Source organism: Castanea sativa, chromosome 1, assembly GCF_040712315.1.
Source record: "Castanea sativa cultivar Marrone di Chiusa Pesio chromosome 1, ASM4071231v1".
Taxonomy (NCBI): domain Eukaryota; kingdom Viridiplantae; phylum Streptophyta; class Magnoliopsida; order Fagales; family Fagaceae; genus Castanea; species Castanea sativa.
The window spans coordinates 32,131,202-32,151,704 of record NC_134013.1 but is presented as its reverse complement, the minus strand read 5'-3'; the positions used below and the strand labels follow the sequence as shown (position 1 = coordinate 32,151,704).

Here is a 20,503-nt window from a genome sequence, read left to right as displayed (position 1 = left end):
TTAAAACCCACTCCAACCGCGTTTTGCCACTCAACATAAAGCACCAAAACACAAAAATAAAAATAACACAAAAAGACAGTCAAGCAAGAGATAGAAGAGAAAGCACCTTTCTCTCTTTTCTTTCCTTCCTTCTAGTGGTCACCATTTCATAAATCATAGTGTATATATATATATATATATGTAGAGCATACACACATATGTATTTGAGGTCCCCTATCGTATGATATAAACCTTTGTCTTTTTTCTTGCTATTTCACTCTCTTCTCTCTCTCTCTCTTTCATTCCTCTGATTTTTTGCTTCCTTCTTTTACATTACTGCGTTACGCGTTACATGTCTTTTCCCATAGATTCCCAACGCGTTCATCGACTCTCCATTCAAACCACTGCTTTTAAAAAATTTAACTTTATCTCTGACTTCATTCATTCACTCACTCCAACCTCTTTCTCTAAAATATTCTGACTCATTCTCGCTCTAACTCATACACCAATACATACTCTTCTATTATTATTAAAGTATAAATAAATAAATAAATATATATATATATATATATATATATATATATATATATATACATGTTTTATGGTTTTTATTTTTTAAAGTGAAAGAGAGAGAGAGCATTTTGTAAACAATGAAGCTGAATCCGAAGCACGAGAGGCGTTGGGCCTCGGACACTGTTCCGAACAAAACGGCGGTGAGTAGTGCCGGAACCTCGCCGGGAAGCGGTTACAATTCCGTCGAGGAGTTCGTTGAAGTGACTCTTGATCTTCAAGATGACAACACTATAGTGCTTCGGAGTGTGGAGCCTGCGACGCCGACGCCTACGACGGTAATCAATATAGAAGGCGGAGTTTCTGGTTCAGGAGGTCAGGATCAAGCTCCGGTGGTTTCAGCGTCGGCGCCGGCGTCGAGGTCTACTTCGATCGGGAGGAGCTCGTCGAGTAAGTTGCGGCAATTCTCGCAGGAGTTGAAGCTGTTTTCGCAAGAGCTGAAGGCGGAGTTGAAGAGGTTCTCTTGGAGCCATGGACACGGCACGTCGAAAACTCCGCTCGCCGCTTCGGATGTTACGGCGGTGGCGGCTGCGGTGGCGGCGAGCGGAGGTCCTGGAGGCGGAGGTGAAAGCGGTTTCGCATCGGCTATGGCAGCTCGAGCACTGAGGAGAGAACGAGCACAGCTCGATCGCACTCGATCTGGTGCTCACAAAGCACTTCGTGGACTCAGATTCATCAGCACCAAGACCAATACCAATGGCGTTGACGGTTGGAACCAAGTCCAAACCAAATTCAACGATCTCGCCAAAGACGGCTTTCTCTACCGCGCCGATTTCGCACAATGCATAGGTATTCAATCAAAAACTCATTCCGTAACCGTTTTCTGCAACAACTTTTTTTATCTTTACATTTTTCTGTTATTTATTTTTATTTTATTGAAAAGGAATGAGGGATTCGAAGGAGTTTGCTTTGGAGCTATTCGATGCTTTGAGACGAAGAAGAAAATTAAAAGTCGACAAAATTAGCAGAGAGGAACTGTGCGAGTTTTGGTCGCAAATCACAGATCAAAGCTTCGATTCAAGACTCCAGATCTTCTTCGATATGTACGCATTAATTAAAATGATTAGTTTCAAGGTTTTGCTTTTAATTAATCATTAATTAGTTTTAAACTTTTCGTACTTCATTATTAAAGATCGCACTTTCTCTCCTCAACTTTGGCCATGCCAGAGTATTTTCTTTTTTCATCTTATCATTAGTTAATAATAAACAACACACAGTACGTGAATTGGGAAGGACAAAACAGTCAATTCACACTTGTCAAAATTAAATAAAGAGAAGTTATTATATTTTTTAATAATTTTTTTACTAATTTTTGAAACATGATTCTCGTTTTAATTAACAATACAGGGTTGACAAGAATGAAGATGGAAGAATCGCTGAAGAAGAAGTAAAAGAGGTATGAATATAAGTTTCTCTTATCTCTCTCTTTCTCTACCTAACCAGTTACTAAACTATAGTTTTCCTTTACCAAATTACATAGAAAAAGTATATATATATATTTTAAAATTGGTTTGCATGAACTCCTTAATTTTTGATTTGATTTGTTTTTCTTGTATGCATGAATCAGTCAACCACGTTCAGATTCAAGAAATTAAAAAAAAAAAAAAAAAAAAAGCTGGTACGCCGGTCCTTTTAAGTAATATTAGAACCAAAAGTGGCTCTTATAGTCTTGCTTAAGCTTCTTCTTCTTTGCTTATTAGGTATGATGATTTGTACAGGTACAGGGTGTCATTTTGGTTATTAAAATCAACGTTAGGCAAGATTCGGTGACCTTGTATCCATGAAATTTTCAAAAACTAACAACTCCCCCTCATAATAAATTAGAAATTAATTAATTAATTAATGGGTTTTCTTTTTCTTATTTCTATTTGGTGGTTCATGACGTTTCGCATCTTCTAAAAGCATCTTATCTATATTAAGATGGCTTTTTCAAGAGTTAGTGAACTATTTTTTTTTTTGTTTGTCTACGAGAGTGCTTGAGGAGTTGGGTACAGATGGCGTCTCGAATTCTCTAATTAGTAATTGTTTACAAGTCACTCTCTCAAGTAATTATTGTCATTTTCATTGTAGTTGGTGGGGGCTTTTTTGTCATTTATTTATTTATGGATAGAAATTAAGTATGTTTTATTTTTTTGATGATATTTTTATTTTCAATTTTCAATTTGTTTTTTATTTTTAACTTTATTTATTTATTTATAATGTGTAGATTATCATGCTAAGTGCCTCTGCGAACAAGCTATCTAGATTGAAGGAACAAGCAGAGGAATATGCAGCTCTTATCATGGAAGAGTTGGATCCTGAAAGACTTGGCTACATTGAGGTGGGTAATTGCTTTATATTATCTACAATTTGTTATACAACTAAATAAAGTGAACCCCATATTTCTCTTGTTGTAACTGTTAAAGTTTCTCATTGTCACGTTAATTAATTGGATTTATATATCATATCAGGATAAAATTGACCAAGAATTTTAAGGCTTTAGAAAAATATAGAGTCTGGTATTTGAGTTTGACCTTTTCTTTTTCCCAGTCAATTGTTAGGCGACAAATCACCAGAATTCAATAAGTAAATTACCATGTTGTTCAACAATGCACCGAGGGAAAAAAAAAAAAAAAAATCAAACATGAACAAATAGTACTATATGAAAACGACTGGATCACATTGGTAATGGAATAAATTTATCTTATACGGGGAACATTTTGAAATAGAAAAAGTTTGTTGCAATTTTTTTTTTCGTCTTTGTTTATCATTATGGGCAATTAACTTGCCCTTCTATTATCTTTTACAATATAAAAATATGTAGTTAAAATATTAATTAAGATGATTGACATGGGTGTCTGTTGGCTCGATTAGTCCATTTGATAAAAGCTAAACACATAAGTAATGTTAATTTGAAGGCACATATAGTCCAAGGTTATTATTTATGCGACAGCGATATATAAAACTTTATAACTTGTGATCAATCTTTTCAGCTAAAAAGGGGAAAAAAAAAAAAACTAGTGATCTATCTATCTATCTGTGTCAATGATAATTACGGTAAATAATTGAATTATTGCCCCTGCCATCACCACTAATTTACATTATCAATCGTCGGTGACCAGTGATCACGTTACTTTTTTCATAAAACACGCCAATTAAGCTTTTATGCCTGTCACTCTTCTTTTAAACTTTTTCTTCATTTCAAAATCAAGTTTGGTCACTGACTACTAATCACAAAAGTAGAAATCTAAACTTTGGTGACCATTCCAATTTTAAAATGCCATCTCTTTTTATTTTTTAGAAGAAAAATTAGAGCATGTGACATGTTGTTGTGATCCTTAGTTAAGCACAATTATATGAGTAAAGGTGGGTACCATATTAATAAGACAAGGTATTATAGATTTTTAATTATAGTGACTTTGGAATCCCAAAATTTTTAATATGTGGCATAACGTTTCCATGTGGGATTACAGTACTTCCACATAACAATCCCACATCATACACGTTCCCAAGTACTGTATGTCGTATACGTTGTATACTGGCAACTATTCTCGATCAATGATAGTGTAAATTAAATATCTGACATGTCCAGTGTCATTGTGTTCCCCACATGGTTCAGCCCTTGATGACTTTTGTTACATTGTGGTTGATGATGACGTGCAGCTATGGCAATTGGAGACACTATTGTTACAAAGGGACACATACTTAAACTACAGTCAAGCATTGAGCTACACAAGTCAGGCATTGAGCCAGAATTTACAAGGGCTGAGAAAGAAAAGCCCAATAAGAAGGTGGAGCACAAAATTCGTATACTATTTGCAAGAGAATTGGAGAAGACTTTGGGTTTTGGCATTGTGGATTTGCATCATGATTGGGCTGTTTACATGGAAATTCATTCAGTACAAAAATAGAAGTGCCTTCCAAGTCATGCATTATTGTCTCCCTACGGCTAAGGGTGCAGCTGAGACCCTTAAGTTCAACATGGCTTTAATTCTCTTCCCCGTGTGTAGAAACACAATCACTTGGCTCAGGTCTACTAAGTTGGCTTACTTCATACCTTTTGACGACAATATCAATTTTCACAAGGTACACATCAAACCCATTAATGGTTCTTGAATTTGTCATTGCTTAATTTATACGTTAATTATTTAGGACCCATATCCCATCTCCGTGACTGTGTTTCAAGTCAGCATGATGAAAAGTTTTCTATTCATTATTACTAAAAAATTTACTTGTTTTTTTTCTTTTTTACTATTATTACTACTACATTGATGATCACATCTCTATGGGTGCATTTGCTTATAGACGCAGCAAAAATTGACAACCATACATACGGCTATACGTATGTACCTTTATTTTACTTTTTATCGGTAAACAATTTTTATATATATATATATATATGTGTGTGTGTGCGCGCGCGCGCGCGAGCGCCAAACATAAAGGAGAAAGATTCCCTCAATTTACTGTTGCAAAAATGACAATAAATCAACCATGGTGAAAATAATTTAGATTTAAGTCGTCAAACTGAAAACATTGACTTTAATTACATGGGAAGCTAATTGTGCTAAGCAAGCAGCCAAAACATAGTCTTTATTTATTTTATTTTTTTGGGCAGAAAGATGGGAATTATTTATTATAATAAAATACTAATACAAAAGCTTTGTCCTTTTACCACCCTAGAAACAAAAGGTTTCATATATAGGGCATTCTCTAGGAGTATCAAGTTGCAAAACGTCCGATACATATCCACAATATATAGAAGATGAACATTGACTGTATTTTTCAAGTTTGCTCTTTTGCTCTCTCCCCTCTTAGCGAGCCCATCTCTTACACCATTAACTTTCATAGAATATGTGATGTGGATGGATGGTCCATCTCATTTCAGTAGAGTCTTACAATAAAAAATTAGGGAAGCCAAATTGGGTGAAGTATGGAAAGAGTAATGTTACAGCCATAAACTATTTTATAACATTTTTACAAATTATTGATGTGACAAATTTTTATTAGTTCTAATATATGAATCCACCACTAACATCACATTCATATTTATCAATGATTATTTGAAAATTACTAAAGCCACATCAGCAATTTATAAAAATATTGTAAAATAGTTTGTGTTTGTAGCATTATTCTTTAACAATTGAGTTACTTAGAACCTATATTTTCATATGAGTAATGCTACAGATACAAACTATTTTACAATATTTTTACAAACTGCTGATGTGGCTTTAGTAATTTTCAAATAATCATTGATAAACATAAATGTGATGTTAGTGGTGGACTCATATTAGAACTAATAAGAATTTGCAAAGTATCAAATTCTATCTTAGGAGAAAAAATAAAAAAAACTCATTTGGTATCTTTGGAAGTAAGTCATTAACGCCATTGAAGATATATCATTTGTTTTTGCCGCTAATATCAAGCGATCTTACCACTCAAGCTAAAATCAAATTACTACATAGAACAGAACAAGAAGAGTCGAAATAAGTGCCCTTTGGAAAGTTTGAACCAAATATTGGGGGAGAAATCATCAACCTTATGTCTTTGTAGTAGTTAGTTCATGTTTTATGTATCTCAGGTCCTAGAATAGTTGCCCATCTATATGTTATGGGTTATGATTCTAGTAGTTCGGATTAACCGTCTATTGTGTTTACATAATAATAATAAAGCGATGATGATGCCTTGTTCATTAAGCACCCCAAGGAAATAAGCATGGCTGTTTCTCTAGCATAGACCCTTAGGACTTACTGCCACTGGAACAGGATTATATACAGAAATGTTTTCAACGTTCAAAGCATACCATTTAATCCTTATGAAGTAAAAACAGCTTCTCATAAAAAAAAATAAGAAGTAAAAACGGCTTATAAGTTTGACCAATGTGATATTGTGATATTGAATGCTGTTATTCTTCCCTTGGGTCCTAAAATGTATGGACTTTAAGTTTCTACCATATGTATAGTTACTGATGCACTAATTGTGCCATGTCTGGTTTAATGAATTGGAAGGATAACACATATAGATCATATTGTAACTTAGATGTCTTTTTCATCTTCAAAGGTTTGGCTAAGCTGTCTTCAAGTAGCATGACTCATCGCAATGTGACTCTTTAACTGCAAGAATGGCAAAGTTGATCTATAGAGGTCCTGAATTCAATATTGTGAAAGCCTCATCTAATAACTAAATTGAATACCTTTTATAGAATACTTGATGCATGTGCTGCTTCTAAATACGTTTTCATTTTTCTTTTTGATAACCTCTCTTTGCAGACAATCGCTGGAGCCATTGTAACTGGTGTCATTATCCATGCCGGGAACCACCTTGCATGTGATTTCCCTAAGCTTTCTCACTTGACTCAGCAAAATTATACAAGATATTTAGGTGATGACTTCGGTAAAGATAGACCCAGTTACGCAAAGCTGGCTGAAGGAGTAGACGGTGTGACTGGAATCCTAATGGTGATTCTCATGACAGTTGCGTTTACACTTGCAACACGATGGTTTAGGCGGAGTCTTGTTAAGCTGCCCAAGCCCTTTGATAAGCTCACTGGTTTCAATGCCTTCTGGTATTCACACCACCTATTTGTCATTGTCTATGTCTTGCTCATCCTCCACGGCCAATTCGTATATCTTGTGCACAAGTGGTACCTTAAGACGGTATACTTTTGATATTTCAAGTGATCATATTTATATTTTCAACAATAGTGGTGGTATTTTTCTGCTTAGAAGAGCTAGCTAATGTATTGAGTTCATGCATGCAGACATGGATGTATCTTGCTATTCCGGTTTTAATGTATGCAGGAGAAAGAACATTAAGGTTCTTTCGGTCAGGCTCCTACACTGTCCGTCTTCTAAAAGTGAGTCATAAATTATCAATTGTTTCAAAGGTTTAAACTATTAAGAAATGAACAGTTTAATGATTTAACTCTTATTCTAACCATGAGAACCTCTTACATTTATCTGAATGTATGGTGTATTCCACAATGGATTGCATACTCTCAAGTTGTTTTTTCTCCTCTTAATTCAAGGCTATTTTTTTCTAACCTTGATTTTCTTAGGTTGCCATCTATCCTGGAAATGTTCTTGCGTTGCAAATGTCTAAGCCACCCCAGTTCAATTACAAGAGTGGACAGTACATGTTTGTCCAATGCCCTGCAGTTTCTCCGTTTGAGTGGTAAGTCACGGTAGCATGCCCTGAAATCACTATATTTTGGGAAATTTTCACTTTTTCAGTAATTTACAGCAACTGCTGCAAGCAAGGCAATGTTTAAGCAAAGCTATCCCTATGTGAAATCCAAGAATTAGGCTATTCAAATATTTATTATAATAACAATTAAATGATTAAATTTACAATTTTCTAACAATTATTTAGATGCTTGCCAATGTTATACTATAAAGTGACAATGTTCTAGTCATAATTTATATGCTTTGCGAGCGAGAATATATGCTGAATGCTGAATAGATTTTGAAAATAAAAAAGTTCTGATGAGAATGTCTGAATCATACAATACTCAATCTGGTCTCCACCAGCACCATGTAAAAATGTGGCTACCCAATTGATCATTTTTATGGTACAATTTATGCATCCCAGGCATCCATTTTCCATTACCTCTGCTCCTGGAGATGACTACCTTAGCATTCACATCCGGCAGCTAGGTGATTGGACACAAGAGCTTAAGAGGGTATTCTCTGAAGCCTGTGAGCCTCCTGTGTCTGGAAAGAGTGGGCTTCTAAGGGCTGATGAAACAAATAGAAGAAGGTATAATTTTGTGCAACTGTCTAATGTCTTCCCTGTTTTAGCATTTTTTTATTATTTGAAATGTTATGTAATATGTAAAATTCCTTTTGGAGATTACAGTTTGCCTAAGCTCTTAATAGACGGGCCTTATGGTGCCCCTGCACAAGACTACAGGAAGTATGATGTCCTGCTACTTGTTGGGCTTGGAATTGGAGCAACACCTTTTATCAGCATTTTAAAAGATTTGCTCAACAACATTATCAAAATGGAGGAGGAGGCAGTAAGTAACTTGTTCTGTTTTTGCTATATGACTTCTAGAGACATTCACTGCTAAACCTGCAATAGTATCAGTACTTGTTAACCTGTTCTAATATTCATAGACTTATTACCAGGACTTGTGATAAAACTATGTATTTTATCATGCAAAATAACAATTCTGATTCCTTCTCAACAGGATTCTGTCTCAGATGGCAATAGGGAATCAGATATAAGTATTGGAAGTACAGATTCTTCAATGAATAATAGGGTCTGTCCAAAGCGTAAAAAGCCTCTGAAGACCACTAATGCTTACTTCTACTGGGTAACTAGGGAGCAGGGCTCGTTTGATTGGTTTAAAGGGGTCATGAATGAAGTTGCTGATCTGGATCAAAGGGTAAAAAAGAATGCTCCTTGGCATCATTTCATTTCCTTTGTTGAAAATTTCCCAAGTTTGATAACTTCAACTTGTCAATTTGGAAATTAGGGTGTCATTGAGATGCATAACTACCTGACCAGTGTGTATGAGGAAGGAGATGCCCGATCGGCTCTCATTACCATGGTGCAAGCACTCAACCATGCCAAGAATGGAGTTGATATTGTTTCTGGAACTAGGGTAAGCTCTTTGATGATTATCATTCTCATAATACTTTTCTAGACCTCATTCATGCAATCTTAATATTATTTAACTGTTTCTTGAACTATGTGGCTTCGGACTAAGCCACTTTTCTTTTAGAATTGTTAGTAGCAACCAACGACTTTAACCAAAAATATATAAATAAAAATACAAGAAGTGGGACGGGGGATTTGACACATACGAGGCCCTTTGGCTGAAAACCTTCATGTGTGACTAATTGTTTTCCATTCCTTTTATTATCAGGTAAGAACTCATTTTGCCAGGCCTAATTGGAAGAAAGTTTTCTCCAAAATATGTTCCAAGCACTGTTCTGCAAGAATAGGTGAGATAAATCTCCAATTGGCCAAAAGATATTACTAGCAAATTTAGCTCTCTTCTAATGTTATCATTGTGGTTTTGGTAACTTTGATCAGGGGTATTCTACTGTGGGGCACCAGTTTTGGCTAAAGAACTTGGCAAGCTCTGCCATGAGTTCAACCACAGAGGTCCAACCAAATTTGAATTCCACAAGGAGCATTTCTAAAACAGTGGGATTGCGTAAATACTATATACCTAATGTCTACACTCTCTCACTTCACCATTCAGACCTATCTCTAACACTTCCATCTACTTATGGAATTTTTGTGATTAGCTAGAAAGGAGAAGAAAAAGAAAAAGAAAAAAAAGAAGTATTGTACAGTCCTCGTTAGAAAAGGGGAAAGAATGAAAATTGAAAAGCATATATTATTTTCTTTTTTTCATTCAAGGAACCCATCAAAATAGTATTCTAGATTTCTAGTTCTAGTCAATAATAGATTTAAATTATAATATGGCACCGGCTCTGCATCTGTACAAGTGGATAGAGGTGAAAGGTGGCAGTGGACCTAAGGTGCATTGTTGGAGAGCAAGAGTGCGGTACAGCTGCAATGTTGGAGTGGTTGACCCATCTGGTATTTGGTAATGATAATATGTAATAGTATATTCATATGGGCAGGCGTGAATGATTGAGAGACACGTGTAGATGGGTAGAAGAAGAAGACAGTTCTGGCAAGGAGAAAACTGAGGTAGGTTTTGTGGACTCTAAGAGGTGATGGGATTTGGACGTAATGTACTCTGGTTGAACCTTAAAAGTTTTTCCATGAGTGGGGCCCAGAGAATCATTCTAGAATGTGGATGATGACGAAGAGCTCCACATGTTTTAATTCTTAGAATAAGGAAAGATTATGTGTAAAATACATTCATATATTTGTCCATTTATTTTTGGAAATATACATATATATATATATATATATATATACGAGATAGAGTTATTGTGTTGGTTTGTAAACATCATAGCATGGGAAATCAATGGCTTTATTGTATTGTATCCTGTTATAAACAGAATGTTTATTGGATACTTTGCCACGTGGGCTCTTCAATGTTTTCCTTGTTTATGTAAGCATAAATTAAGAACCTAATGGGCTAGTATCTTCTCAAAAAAAAAAAAAAAAAAAAAAAAAAAAAAATTAATGGGCTAGTAATTGTAATTTTGAAAGCACTTGTTCTCATCTCTTGCCTTATAGCCCTTTTAAGCCTCTGCACCTCTACTTCTGTGTAATGAAATGAAGCTGAAATGAACTGCTTCTGCTTTATATGTAAACTTCTTAAAAAGAAAAGAATCGGAATGCCTCCTGATTTTAATTCTATTGTTTACTAGCTAGGCTAAAGCCTTCTTATTGACTTCTGATCGTAGTCCTAGTATGACATATCAAAAGGTAAATTTACTTGTTCTTATATTAGATCATATTAATAACTTTGATTAAAGTAATGGATGAAGCTCGTTGTGAAAGGAAGGACTTCTCTCATAAGACTGAATAATTTCTTTTGTTAGACATTTACAGTTCGTAACAAATATGCAACAAACCATAAATTCTTGCTTATTATATTAATAATCTTTGATCCATTAGAAAAGTTATTGAAAGATATGAGGAATTAACTCAAGTTTCACCTACCAAAAGGGGCCATCGTTACTCCTCATAAGAGCAAATACAAGTGTCATATACAACACAAATGCCATCATAATTTTTCTAATGTGCTTAGCATTAGCAACATGGGCATGACTCTCTCTCTCTCTCTCTCTTAATTTATCCCTCTTTATGAGACATTCTTGTAATTTACAGTTTTGTATTTGTTGAGAATCAATGTTAATTACAGTTGATAGCTGAATTTGAATTTACTCCTTTATTTGTAGGCTCCTTTTATGTGTGCAGCTTCTAAGACATATTGTTAGCTTTCATTATTATATAAGCTAACGCAACTAGTGGGCTTGACTCTCCATCTTTTTCTTTTTTTTTTGACAAAAGTGATAAAAGACTCTCCATCTTGAACCTGGGTCGAAAAGCTAAGCTCATCAAAATACCACAGTTGGCAAAGTGATAAAAGCGACCTCAATGAAAATAATACTCTGTTAGACACTAAACAAATAAACAATGTGAAAATAATATCATTTTTATATGGTTATTGTATCGATAAGGTACTGTGAAGTTTCTTGGTTAGATTGTGTAATGCAACCTGACCTCTTAGATGAGAATGTCTATTTTGGTCCATTTTTATGTGGCTTTTTTTTGTCCAATTTTTATGGACCTAGACTACGTGCTAAATTGACTTTCCGAAAGAGGATTCATATTCGGCCCAATAGGGTGCGGAGCAGAAAATGGTAACAGTCTTGGGCAGTGGCGGCTCTATGAAATTTTTTCAGGATTTCTCAACAAGTATAAATTACACAATTTAATAAAAGAAAATTTTGTATGTTGACATCAACAACAATAAAAAAACACGCAAATACATAAAGTTTACAATTGCCTTCTACGTGATTTTTTTATCAAATATTTATCTATAATTTTAGCAAAAGAATAAACAATAAACTATAAGTTCATTTGAAATATTAATAAAATTATTAATTATTGTTATTTAGTTGTTTCCTTAATTTTTTTGTCTTTTATAAACTATAATTTGTTATATTGTTGTTTCATTAATTATAAAATTATTAGTTATTATTTAGCCTAACATAATTTAATTTGTTTGTCTTTTATAATGTTGTAAGTGCACAATTGCACCTGGACCCAAAGACAACTACGGGCTCAGGCCCAATGAGCCTTAAACAATGAAATTTGTAGAGTGTGGGTTTCGAACCTAGGTTTGAAGTACTGAGAATTTGATAACAGGCTAGAAGTTACAAACACTTATAAATAATAAACGATAATTGCAAATAGACCTCCTTGGACGTGAGCTAAGGACTACTTCTGTATTATTTCTCTTTCTTCTTTCAAGGTTACAATTCTTAATTTTCTTTTTTAGTTACCGACCCCCTATCTCTTTGGCCTTCACCCCCTTTAAATACTTCCTCCCTTGATGCCTTTTGGACAGTGACTAGAAGTTTCAGCCCTACTGTTCAGGGGTCACTTCCCCATTAATGCGGCCAGGGAGGTAGGTGCAGAGTCTTTAATGCGGAGGTGGCAGCCTTTACTCTTGATATTTTCTTTAACACTGGTGCATCGAGAAGATTCAGGGTTTCCCCCTTTAACCATTAGTCTTTCCAGAGTTGTGCTTTGACCTTCATAATGAAGTTTTGAGTTCTCTTGGACCTTTCCGAGGAGAAGCTCGCCCTCGGCTGTATCCTCGGATCCTCGGCGTATGGGCCAATTCGTAGAGTTTAATTCTGGAGCAGGTTGGCCCTCCATGCTACAGTCCAAAGGCCCATATGCCCACTTGGGCCATTTTACTCCCCACAATAGCCCCTCAAAACTCTATTTTTCATCACCCGAGGAGAAAAAATAGGGTTTTGATTCAACGAGGACCTACCCCACACGTTTTGTAAATAACTGCACGTGTGGAAACCGTTTCGCGTTCCAGAGGATGCCACTTGGCGATTTTATTTTCAAAAACGCGCGCATTTATTACCGTAAGTTACACCTTGTCCCTCACGTTCAACAGTGAGATGAGCATCCAACGGCCCTTGCTACTCCATGAAAATTTGGGCGGGACAAATGTGATTTCGAGACCGCTTCCTGCACATCGTGACGCTTCGGGAACCTGCGCCTTCATTTATTTCTTCAGAGGCTAATCCCATCAAAACACCAGTAATCACCTTTTGTCTGCACAAATCCGTGGAAACTCGCACAACTTCAAATTTGTAAGTGATTATTCCTTTTTTTTTTTCCTTAACCCTTTCTCATCGGACCCTGTCCTCGGCTCCCCTTATAACCATTCTCCCTCTTAGAACTTAACTTTTCGTTCCTTTCCGATGGGAAAGTTTAAGTGTCTAGTTGATACCGCCGCTGAGATGGAAGGTTTTAGAGCCAAGTATCATATTCTCAGCGACGTAGGTCTAAAATACTGCCCGGCGGAAGCCGTGGCCGGTTCTAGAAAAACCGGAGAGGTCATCATCCCCATGGTCGCCTTCGTAGAAGGTGGGATGACCCTCCCAATGAAACCCGTAACCAGGGAGTACCTCCGCAACCACCGGTTGTGCCCCGATCAGTGCGCCCCAACGTTTTTAGGGTCTTAGGAAGCGTTGATGCTCTAAACGAGCAAATGAGTTTGAACCTCACGTGGCATGATGTCGTCTTTATGTACGAATGCCACAAACTCACTGGAGTAGGTTATTACATCAAATCCCGCTCCAGCGTAGTTAGGTTGATCTCCTGTTCTCCCAAGTCCAATAAAGGCATGAAGGATGACTACCTCATCGTCTCTGGCAACTGGCATGACGGTCCCCACTGCCCAGTTGAGTGGGGATATCTAGGTGCGACACCCTAGAATTTAACTTCCCCCTCCATAACTCCCTAAATCATCTAGGCATATGTATTCGCATTTACTTGAGCGTCTAACTTTAATTTATTATATGTTCTACAAATCTGACCATGCTTGTTTATTTGGATGTCTTTCTTTGCAGATAAGCAAAACGTGCGCCCACGCTTAAGCCACTGCAACGTTGCAGCTTTGAATAGAGTGCTACGCTTCGAGGTGTTCATCAACAGAGACTTATAACTTAGGGCGGCCCACTTGATTCTGGGGTACGATCCCATCTCCTCAGACTTCCAGGAGATTGAGAACGCAATAATTGCAGGTGACCGTAGGTGTAGGAAAATTAACGTAGCCAGACCCCACTTTTTGGCCGACCACGACATCCCTGACGCCCCAAACACAGTGTTGTACACACAGCCCATAGCGGCAGTTCCCCTCGCTGTGCACCCTCAGGCAATTGCTGTCCCAGAGGAGCGAGTGTCTTCTTCGAACACGTTGGACGAGGATATAGAACAATTTCAGTTTGAGGACTCCCCACGACCTCGCGGAAACCCGTTCATTGTTCTTTCCGACGAGGAAGAAGAAGCAGCCGAAGCCTCTGGGATAGAAGGTCTAGTGATAGCGCGTCCAGACGACAGCTCCATTGAAGAAGAGATGGACGAGCTAAAGGACCTTATGACCGCAAGAGGCACACGAGTGGCGAAGAAGGGGACGTGGGGGTCCCTGACGTATTGCTTTCAGTAGGATGTAAGGTCCGAAGACCATTCCTTACAAAAATTTGTTTAACACTTAAAAATGTGGAACTTGAGATCCAAATTAATGAATGGTGAGACACTGATTCCCATAAAATGTGTGATAAGAATAAGAACAGTGACAAGATATTAAGAACAGTGACAAGGTTTGTGGTCCGAGGACTACACTTAACCGAGTTTCTGTTTGATTCATAAGAATAGTAACTTCAAATGTTAATTTTCCCAAAGTAGGAGGTCCGAGGACCCGGCATAACTAAGGTTCTGTTTAACAAATGATAAGACATCAATTTCCATAAGGTTTGTGGTCCGAGGACTACACTTAACCAAGTTTCTGTTTGACTCTTAAGAACAGTAACTTCAAATGTTAATTTTCCCAAAGTAGGAGGTCCGAGGACCCGGCATAACTAAGGTTCTGTTTAACAAATGATAAGACATCAATTTCCGCAAGGTTTGTGGTCCGAGGACCACACTTAACCAAGTTTCTGTTTGACTCTTAAGAACAGTAACTTCAAATGTTAATTTTCCCAAAGTAAGAGGTCCGAGGACCCGGCATAACTAAGGTTTTGTTTAACAAATGATAAGACATCAATTTCCACAATGTTTGTGGTCCGAGGACTACACTTAACCAAGTTTCTGTTTGACTCTTAAGAACAGTAATTTCAAACCCCAGAGGTACTTATAACTTCAAAATGTTAACTAACAAAAGTACATTTTATTAATAATAATACCTTCTAAGGTTATTTACATTCCATGGGCGTGGTACAATTCTTTCATCTAGGTCAGCTAGCCAATATGACCCTATGCCAGCTACTGAAACAATGCGATAGGGGCCTTCCCAGTTTGGTCCTAGCTTACCTCAAGTTGGGTTCTTCGAAATACCCACAACTTTTCTTAGTACAAGATCACTAGGTGCGAGCGGCCTTAGCTTCACGTGGGCATCGTATCCCCGTTTTAGCTTCTGTTGATAATAAGCCATTTGGACCATAGCTGCCTCGCGTCGTTCCTCAAGTAAATTGAGACCTTTCTCCAGGAGTCCATCGTTATTCTCCGGGCTAAAAGAACTCGTCTTCAGGGTGGGAAAACCTGATTCCAGAGGTATAACCGCCTCGGCTCCATAAGTCATAGAGAATGGTGTTTCTCCCATGGACCTGCGCGGCGTAGTCCGATACGTCCACAAAACGTGGGGGAGTTCTGCTACCCATCTGCCTTTCGCATCGTCCAACCTTTTCTTGAGCCCACTAACTATGACCTTGTTAACAGCCTCGGCTTGCCCATTTCCCTGAGGATAAGCTGGGGTGGAGTATCTATTTACGATGCCCATGTCACCACAGTATTTCCTAAAAGCCTTGCTGTCGAATTGGACGCCATTATCTGAAATAAGTGTGTGTGGAATACCGAATCTAGTGATGATGTTTTTCCAGACGAATTTCTTGGAATCAACGTCCCTGATATTTGCTAAGGGCTCGGCCTCAACCCATTTAGTGAAATAGTCTGTCCCCACGAGAAGCCATCTTTTATTTCCTGCAGCCCTCGGAAACGGCCCCACTATGTCCAATCCCCATTGTGCAAAAGGCCAAGGACTGGAAAGAGGGTTAAGAACCCCCCCAGGTTGATGAATATTAGGGGCGAACCTCTGGCATTGATCACATTTTCGAGCATAATCCTGAGCCTCCCTCTGCATATTGGGCATCCAATAACCCTGAATCAGGGCTCTATGGGCTAAGGACCTTCCCCCAGTGTGGCTTCCACAAATCCCTTCATGCAATTCTTCCAAAAGCGTTTCTGTTGATTCCAGGTGTACACACAACAAGTACGGTCCCGAGAAGGATTGTTTGTAAAGTTTCTGATCCTCGGACAACCAGAAACGTGGCGCCTTTCGACTTATCTTATCTGCTTCAGATTTGTCCTCAGGAAGGATGTCGTTCTTAAGAAAAGATACGACCGGGTCCATCCAACTAGGTCCAAGCCTTATCAGATGGATGCGAGCCGCATTGACAGCTGTAAGAGTTGGCTCTAGCAAATCTTCCACAAGGATAATCCTGGGCAAACCCTGAGCCGAGGACGTTGCTAACGTAGCCAAAGAATCGACATGGGTGTTTCCACTCCTAGAGATGTGAGCTAAGACGAAGGAATCAAATTCAGCTTGCTGACGCTTGACCTAGGCCAAATATTCCTGCATTCTTGGATCCCTAGCCTCCATGGTCCCCATGACCTGGCCGACCACTAACTGAGAGTCCGAGAACGCATGGACTTCCTTTCCACCCATCTTATGTAACATGTTCATGCCTACCAAAACTGCTTCGTACTCGGCTTCATTATTAGTAGCCGAGAATGACAGCCTTAGAGATTTTTCGAAGATAATTCCCTCAGGGGATATTAGGACAAGTCCGACACCAGACCCTCTTTGATTAGCTGCCCCATCCACATACATTTTCCAAGTCGAAGGCACTGTGGCTATGATCACACCAACTGATTTTCCATCCATGTGTGCTTCTTTTAGAGTTTCTTCTAGCAATGGTTCAGTAAACTCTGCCACCAAGGCAGCGAGGACCTGGCCCTTCACCGAGGTGCGGGGCTTGTATTTAACGTCAAAGGCTCCCAGGATGGTTCCCCACTTTGCCACCCTACCAGAATAATCGGCGCTGCGTAACACTGCCTTGAGAGGCAATTGGGTCAGGACCACCACCGTGTGGGACTGGAAATAATGAGGGAGCTTCCGCTGGCATGAACTATGGCCAGAAGTGCTTTCTCCAAGAGTAGGTAGCGCACCTCGGCCTCATTCAAAGACTTACTAACATAGTAGACTGGTCTTTGCACCCCGCTTTCATTCCTTATGAGGACTAGGCTGACCACGTAGGCGGCCACTGCCAGATAAGCAAACAGAACCTCGTCCGCCTTGAGGCGAGACAGAATGGGTGGCCGAGATAGATATTGCTTAAGCTGTTGGAAAGCTAACACGCAATCCTCGGTCCATTGAAACCCTTTCCACTTGTTCAACAATTGGAAGAAAGGACGACACCGGTCAGCTGACCGAGATATGAACCTGCTCAATGCGGCAATCATCCCAGTCAATTTCTGGATTTCTTTTGGGTTCCGAGGCGGTTGCAAATCCTGAATAGCCTTAACCTGCACTGGGTTTACTTCTATGCCTCTATGAGTAATCATATATCCCAAGAACTTTCCAGACCCCACGCCGAAAGAGCACTTTGAGGCGTTAAGGCGCAGCTTATACTTTCTTAGCATCTGGAAGGTATCAGCCAGATCTTTCACGTGTGAAGGTATTGTTTTACTCTTCACCACCATATCATCCACATATACCTCGATGGTCTTCCCTAGCTGCTGTTCAAACATTCTGGTCATCATTCTTTGGTAAGTAGCCCCAGCATTCTTCAAACCAAATGACATAACCTTATAGTGGTAGTTCCCTATTGGAGTAATGAAAGCAGTCTTCTCCTGATCCTCCAATGCTAATGGAATCTGATGGTAACCCTGGAAAGCATCCAAAAAACTCATCCGAGGATGTCCGACAGTGGCATCCACCAGTTGATCAATACATGGCATTGGGAACGAATCTTTGGGGCAAGCCTTGTTCAAATCTGTGAAGTCCACACATACTCTCCACGTTCCATTCTTCTTTTTAACCACAACCGTATGCGTCAACCATTCGGGGTAGAAAACTTCTTTAATAGCCCTGGCCCTCTTGAGTTTGAGCACCTCTTCTTTCACAGCCTCGGAATGTTCTTTAGAAGAACGCCAAGGTGGCTGCCTTCTCAGAACACTAGCAGGGTTGATGTTTAAACGATGACAAATGAAGCTCGGATCCACACCTGGAGCCTCATAAGGATTCCACGCAAAAACATCGATATTGTCTTTCAGAAATTGCAACAACTCCATCTTTTCCTGATGCGGCAAGCGTATGCCGACCTGGAAGAACCTCTCTGGGTCATCAGCTATTAAAAACTTCTCTAACTCCTCACAAACAGCCTCATCTCCTGTCACCGCTCCGGGTGCATCCGGAGCCGTTAATTGCTATGACTCTTGGATGGGCAAAGCTGATGACTCGGCTTCTGACTGATGAAGCACTGCGGCCGATATGCATTGTCTGGCCACTGATTGGCTGCCGAGGATTTCCTCAACATATTCCCCCGAGGGGAACTTAACCTTAACATGCAAGGTAGAGGAGACGGCCCCTAGAGTGTGCAGCCATGGCCTGGCGAGGATGGCTGTATATGGGGAGTAGGCGTCGACCACAATGAAATCCACCTCAACCGTTTCTGAGCCGGATTGAACGGCCAAACGGATCTGCCCCTTCGGCACAACGGCTCTCCGTTCGAAGCTTATGAGTGGTGAATCATAAGGAGTGAGATCCGCTAGCTTCAACCTTAGCCCCTTAAATAAATCAGGGTACATGATGTCTGCACCGCTGCTCTGATCTATCATCACCCTCTTTACATCATAATTCCCTATCCTAAGAGTAACTACAAGAGCATCGTCATGGGGTTGAATAGTTCCCACCTTATCCTCTTCAGAAAATCCCAAGACGGGCAAATTCCACTTCAACCTTTTCGGCCTGCAGCCTGATTCCTCGGCCTGAGGATGTGAAACTGCCATCACCCTGGTGGGACCCGAGCCGGTTCTGCCAGGTGCAGCAAAAATAACATTAATTGTTCCTAACGCCGGCCGAGATGAATTACTCCTTTGATTGTTCGAGCCAGATTGACCGCCCTGTCCACCAAGTTGACACAAGTGCTGCTTTAGTTTCCCTTCACTGACCAGCTGCTCCAAGTGGTTCTAAAGGGTACGACAGTTTTCGGTAGTGTGGCCCACATCCTGGTGGTACTGACAAAAGAGGTTCTGATTCCTCTTCGCAGGGTCTCCTGCCATCTTACCAGGCCATCTGAAGAAGGGCTCCTTACGAACTTTCTCCAGCAACTGATGTACAGGTTCTCGGAACACAGTGTTCACGGCCTGAGGTGCTGCCGAGCTGGACTGCCCAACATAATCTCTCCTCGGCTTGTTGTTGTGGTACCTGTCCAACCTGAAATCCCTTCTCTCCTGCGGGATAACCTTCTCCTTACCCTTTCCTTACTGCTGGTCTTCCTCCACTCTCTTGTACTCGTCAATACGGTCCATGAGGCGAGGCGATGTACGCTGCGGACGGGCTTTTTGGTCAAAGACTTTCTCAAGTCGTGATCAGTAGGAAGACCTATCTTAAAGGTATTGAGTGCCACCTCATCAAAGTCACCATCTATTTCATTAAACATCTCCCGGTAACGGTCGGAGTATGCTTTCAATGTCTCCCCTTCCCTCATGGTCATGGATAACATCGAGTCCAATGGCCGAGGTACTCTGCTACACGTAATGAACCACGAAGCGAATGCTCTAGTGAGCTCCCCAAACGAACCTATAGACCCCGATTTAAGGCCGTTGAACCACCTCATAGCAACAAGTCCCAAGCTAGAGGGGAAAACTTTACACATCAGAGCCTCGTTATGAGAGTGCACCGCCATCCTCTGGTTAAAGTGACTCACGTGCTCTACCAGATCAGTCCGGCCATTGTAGATGGTGAAGGTAGGCTGGGTGAATCTCCTGGGAAGCTTCCCTTTCTCAATCCTCCGTGAAAATGGAGATTTGGAGAGTTGGTGCAACGCCCGACTCATAGCATCGTTCCCTAAGCCCCTAGAAGGAAGCTTCTTGCGTCTGCGAGCTGGCTGGTCGTCCTCCTCACAAGAGGACATTGCGCTGGGGGGTGAGCATGACCTTGAGCTGTAACCACCTCCCCGGGCTTCCTCTGAAGAAGGATCAGATGAGGACAGCGAAGGCTTACGTCTGG

At 39.7% G+C, this 20,503-nt stretch overlaps 1 protein-coding gene across 1 annotated transcript; it reads left to right on the top strand.

Moving 5' to 3' along the window:
- The first annotated feature begins 205 nt into the window (after positions 1-205).
- Positions 206-9,847, top strand: LOC142611287 (respiratory burst oxidase homolog protein A). The gene is made up of 14 exons (XM_075783393.1): positions 206-1,338; positions 1,433-1,592; positions 1,897-1,945; positions 2,756-2,869; positions 4,192-4,614; positions 6,795-7,181; positions 7,286-7,381; positions 7,583-7,698; positions 8,116-8,283; positions 8,383-8,542; positions 8,717-8,914; positions 9,005-9,133; positions 9,398-9,476; positions 9,568-9,847. Exons 1-14 carry the CDS (start codon positions 630-632, stop codon positions 9,675-9,677), a joined length of 2,898 nt encoding a protein of 965 aa, XP_075639508.1. The 5' UTR covers positions 206-629; the 3' UTR covers positions 9,678-9,847.
- The last annotated feature ends 10,656 nt before the right edge of the window (positions 9,848-20,503 follow it).